At 38.6% G+C, this 6,043-nt stretch overlaps 1 protein-coding gene across 1 annotated transcript; it reads right to left on the reverse strand.

The window, feature by feature from the left end:
* Nucleotides 1-3,369: 3,369 nt before the first annotated feature.
* Nucleotides 3,370-5,211, reverse strand: LOC135567239 (trafficking kinesin-binding protein 2-like; the record flags this gene model as incomplete). Its single annotated transcript, XM_065014661.1, has 3 exons — nt 4,614-5,211; nt 4,093-4,397; nt 3,370-3,564 (listed from the first exon to the last, which is right to left on the reverse strand). Coding segments are annotated over exons 1-3 (604 nt in total), but the record flags the coding sequence as incomplete, so codon positions are not given.
* Nucleotides 5,212-6,043: the final 832 nt, after the last annotated feature.

Below are 6,043 nucleotides of genomic sequence, written 5' to 3' on the forward strand. Positions count from 1 at the left end.
TCTATCTATCTATATATATATCTATCTATATAATACCCAGGCAGTCATTTACAATAGGAGAGATCTATATGTATATATATATATATATAATACCCAGTCAGTCATTTACAATAGGAGAGATCTATCTATCTATATATATATCTATCTATATAATACCCAGTCAGTCAATTACAATAGGAGAGATCTATCTATATATATATATCTATCTATATAATACCCAGTCAGTCATTTACAATAGGAGAGATCTATATATCTATATATCTATATATATATATAATACCCAGTCAGTCAATTACAATAGGAGAGATCTATCTATCTATATATATATCTATCTATATAATACCCAGGCAGTCATTTACAATAGGAGAGATCTATATGTATATATATATATATAATACCCAGTCAGTCATTTACAATAGGAGAGATCTATCTATCTATATATATATCTATATAATACCCAGTCAGTCAATTACAATAGGAGAGATCTATCTATCTATATATATATATCTATATAATACCCAGGCAGTCATTTACAATAGGAGAGATCTATCTATCTATATATATATATATCTATATAATACCCAGTCAGTCATTTACAATAGGAGAGATCTATCTATCTATATATATATATATCTATATAATACCCAGTCAGTCAATTACAATAGGAGAGATCTATCTATCTATATATATATCTATCTATATAATACCCAGTCAGTCATTTACAATAGGAGAGATCTATCTATCTATATATATATATATATTACCCAGTCAGTCAATTACAATAGGAGAGATCTATCTATCTATATATATATCTATCTATATAATACCCAGTCAGTCATTTACAATAGGAGAGATCTATCTATCTATATATATATCTATCTATATAATACCCAGTCAGTCATTTACAATAGGAGAGATCTATCTATCTATATATATATATATAATACCCAGTCAGTCATTTACAATAGGAGAGATCTATCTATCTATATATATATATAATACCCAGTCAGTCATTTACAATAGGAGAGATCTATCTATCTATATATATATCTATATAATACCCAGGCAGTCATTTACAATAGGAGAGATCTATCTATCTATATATATATCTATATAATACCCAGTCAGTCAATTACAATAGGAGAGATCTATCTATCTATATATATATATCTATATAATACCCAGGCAGTCAATTACAATAGGAGAGATCTATCTATCTATATATATATCTATATAATACCCAGGCAGTCATTTACAATAGGAGAGATCTATCTATCTATATATATATCTATATAATACCCAGTCAGTCAATTACAATAGGAGAGATCTATCTATCTATATATATATATCTATATAATACCCAGGCAGTCATTTACAATAGGAGAGATCTATCTATCTATATATATATATATCTATATAATACCCAGTCAGTCATTTACAATAGGAGAGATCTATCTATCTATATATATATATATCTATATAATACCCAGTCAGTCAATTACAATAGGAGAGATCTATCTATCTATATATATATCTATCTATATAATACCCAGTCAGTCATTTACAATAGGAGAGATCTATCTATCTATATATATATATATATTACCCAGTCAGTCAATTACAATAGGAGAGATCTATCTATCTATATATATATCTATCTATATAATACCCAGTCAGTCATTTACAATAGGAGAGATCTATCTATCTATATATATATCTATCTATATAATACCCAGTCAGTCATTTACAATAGGAGAGATCTATCTATCTATATATATATATAATACCCAGTCAGTCATTTACAATAGGAGAGATCTATCTATCTATATATATATATAATACCCAGTCAGTCATTTACAATAGGAGAGATCTATCTATCTATATATATATATAATACCCAGTCAGTCAATTACAATAGGAGAGATCTATCTATCTATATATATATCTATCTATATAATACCCAGTCAGTCATTTACAATAGGAGAGATCTATCTATCTATATATATATATATAATACCCAGTCAGTCAATTACAATAGGAGAGATCTATCTATCTATATATATATCTATCTATATAATACCCAGTCAGTCATTTACAATAGGAGAGATCTATCTATCTATATATATATATAATACCCAGTCAGTCAATTACAATAGGAGAGATCTATCTATCTATATATATATCTATCTATATAATACCCAGTCAGTCATTTACAATAGGAGAGATCTATCTATCTATATATATATCTATCTATATAATACCCAGTCAGTCATTTACAATAGTAGAGATCTATCTATCTATCTATCTATCTATCTATCTATCTATATATATATATATATATCTATATAATACCCAGTCAGTCATTTACAATAGGAGAGATCTATCTATCTATCTATATATATATAATACCCAGTCAGTCATTTACAATAGGAGAGATCTATCTATCTATATATATATCTATATATATATAATACCCAGTCAGTCATTTACAATAGGAGAGATCGATCTATCTATCTATCTATATATATAATACCCAGTCAGTCATTTACAATAGGAGAGATCGATCTATCTATCTATCTATATATATAATACCCAGTCAGTCATTTACAATAGGAGAGATCGATCTATCTATCTATCTATATATATAATACCCAGTCAGTAATTTTACAATAGGAGAGATCTATCTATCTATCTATATTGCCCAGTCAATCATTTTACAATATCTATATAGATAGATTTAAAAAAATATATATTTTTATATATATACATACATACAGTGGGGAGAACAAGTATTTGATACACTGCAGATTTTCCTACTTACAAAGCATGTAGAGGTCTGTAATGTGTATCATAGGTACACTTCAACTGTGAGAGACGGAATCTAAATCAAAAATCCAGAAAATCACATTGTATGATTTTTAAGTAATTAATTTGCATGAATTACTTAAAGGACAGGACAGGTGTCTTTTATACTTATAACAAGTTCAAACAGGTGCCATTAATACAAGTAACGAGTGGAGGACAGAGGAGCCTCTTAAAGAAGAAGTTACAGGTTTGTGAGAGCCAGAAATCTTGCTTGTTTGTAGGTGACCAAATACTTATTTTCCACCATAATTTGCAAATAATATCATTAAAAATCCTACAATGTGATTTTCTGGATTTTTTCCCCTCATTTTGTCTGTCATAGTTGAAGTGTACCTATGATGAAAATTACAGGCCTCTCTCATCTTTTTAAGAGGGAGAACTTGCACAATTGGTGGCTGACTAAATACTTTTTTGCCCCACTATGTATGTATGTATGTATGTATGTATGTATGTATGTATGTATGTATGTATCAATTGTGAAATGTACATAGTGAATAAAAGTACCTCTCATGTCATATTTCTGTTCTTCGTCGCCTCCCTCTTCGTCTTCCTCCAGGTCGGTGAGGCGGTAGACGGTGTCGGCGAGAGCATCATGGGGGAGGGGCCGAAAGCCCTTGGTGACCACGCCCGGGTGGGGGTCCAGGATGGTGCCCAGGTGGGGCATGGCCAGCTGCTGCCAGTGGTGCAGAGTCAGAGAGCCTAGAGGGGTCAGAGGTTAAAGGTTAGGGGTCAGGCGTCAAATGCGTTACTCACAGATGACAATTAGGAGTGTTACAGTTGACAGATATCATAATGTGACCAAGTGGGTTCAAACTGGTACCAGTATACAGATATGATAATATAGACATCATAGATATTGGGTCAGGAATAACTCCTGGATAGATATCATAGCTTTTGGCTGCATTCCAGGCCACCTACATTCAGTAACCACATCTCTAAGGGTGTGTTTAGACAGACAGACCAATTCTGATCTTTTTCTCACCAATTGGTCTTTTGTCCAATCGCATCTTTTCACATCAGGTATTGGTCTACTGACCAATCACCTCTGATAAAATCGTGACAAAAAGATCAGATTTGCGCAGCCTAACATACTGAAATCTGATGCTTGACTGCAAAAGATGATGTGGCATTCAATCACTGGTCAATTTGTGCAGCGGGGCTGCTTATCGCACAGCCTGGAACGCGCCCATTATCATGACTACACTTAAAGCATGAACGTATCCTTACCCTCCATGGGCTTGACGATCTGCAGCTTCTCAGGCAGGAAGGTCTTAAAACAGCTGGACGAGACCGAGAACTCTGATAGGTTGGTGAAGGATGACATGACGCTGCTCATTGGTGAGCTGTAGCCACTCCCCTCCACATCCGATTCCACTCCCCCAGCCAGGGCCTCCAGCTTCTTGTCGCGTTCTGCCTGGAAGAACTGCCGCTCGCACAGGAAATTCTGCCGCCGCAGGGAGAGGCGGTGTAGCGCCGACACGAGGTCATTTCCTCCTGGTGCGCCAGGCTTGCCGAGCGGGACCTCCTCCCTACTACAAAGACAAACACGCAACACAAACACATGCTTACCCAAATATACTCCTCTGTAGGCTCTAAATTCACTGAAATAAGTTTGAATGAAATCATATCAAATAATATGCTTTAAATTCTCTCACATATTGTTGCCACTGACTCAATGAATCCACCACAGTCAATACGGGTGCTTTAGACTGCAGGTCTAACAATCAGGGTCAACCTGGGTAACTCACTTGGCGCGGCCGTGGGATTGGTCGATCCCCTGTGCGGACAGGAAGGGCTGGGCCGTCATCACCAGGCAGCTGCCTCCCGAGCCGGGGATAGGGGGCGTGGCCATCGCCGCAGCTCGCTCTACCGACTCGTTGGGAGGCGTACAGTCTGAAACACCTTCTTCTGGGAAACTCTGGGGACGGGGAGAGAGGGAGGAAGAGAGGAGAAGAAGAGAGGAGAGGAGGAAGAGAGGGGAGTTAGAGGAGGAGGGGAATTAGAGGAGGAGGGGAGTTCGAGGAGGAGGGGAGTTAGAGAAGAGGAAGATAGGAGGGGAGTTAGAGGAGGGGAGTTAAAGAAGAGGAGTTAGAGAAGAGGAGTTAGAGGAGGGGAGTTAGAGAGGAGGGGATTTAGAGAAGAGGAGTTAGAGGAGGGGAGTTAGAGAGGAGGGGAGTTAGAGAGGAGGGGAGTTAGAGAGGAGGGGAGTTAGAGAGGAGGGGAGTTAGAGAGGAGGGGAGTTAGAGAAGAGGGGAGTTAGAGAAGGGGAGTTAGAGAAGAGGAGTTAGAGAAGAGGAGTTAGAGAAGAGGAGTTAGAGAAGAGGAGTTAGAGAAGAGGAGTTAGAGAAGAGGAGTTAGAGAAGAGGAGTTAGAGAAGAGGAGTTAGAGGAGGGGAGTTAGAGGAGGGGAGTTAGAGGAGGGAGTTAGAGGAGGGGAGTTAGAGGAGGGAGTTAGAGGAGGGAGTTAGAGAGGAGGGGAGTTAGAGAGGAGGGGAGTTAGAGAGGAGGGAGTTAGAGAGGAGGGAGTTAGAGAAGAGGAGTTAGAGAGGAGGGGAGTTAGAGAGGAGGGGAGTTAGAGAAGAGGGGAGTTAGAGAGGGAGTTAGAAGAGGAGTTAGAGAAGAGGAGTTAGAGAAGAGGAGTTAGAGGAGGGGAGTTAGAGGAGGGGAGTTAGAGGGGGGAGTTAGAGGAGGGGAGTTAGAGGAGGGGAGTTAGAGGAGGGGAGTTAGAGGAGGGGAGTTAGAGGGGGAGTTAGAGGAGGGAGTTAGAGGAGGGAGTTAGAGGAGGGAGTTAGAGGAGGGAGTTAGAGGAGGGAGTTAGAGGGGAGTTAGAGGAGGGGAGTTAGAGGAGGGGAGTTAGAGGAGGGGAGTTAGAGGAGGGAGTTAGAGAGGAGGAGAGTTAGGAGGGGAGAGAGGAGGAGTTAGAGAGGAGGGGAGTTAGAGAGGAGGGAGTTAGAGGAGGGGAGTTAGAGGAGGGAGTTAGAGGAGGGGAGTTAGAGGGAGGGATTTAAAGAAGAGGAGTTAGAGGAGGGAGTTAGAGGAGGGGAGTTAGAGGAGGGAGTTAGAGGAGGGGAGTTAGAGGAGGGGAGTTAGAGGAGGGAGTTAGAGGAGGGGAGTTAGAGGAGGGGAGTTAGAGAAGAGGGGAGTTAGAGGAGGGGAGTTAGAGAAGAGGAAGAGAGGAG

Source organism: Oncorhynchus nerka, unplaced genomic scaffold (genome assembly GCF_034236695.1).
Source record: "Oncorhynchus nerka isolate Pitt River unplaced genomic scaffold, Oner_Uvic_2.0 unplaced_scaffold_2332, whole genome shotgun sequence".
In the NCBI taxonomy this organism is placed as follows: Eukaryota; Metazoa; Chordata; class Actinopteri; order Salmoniformes; family Salmonidae; genus Oncorhynchus; species Oncorhynchus nerka.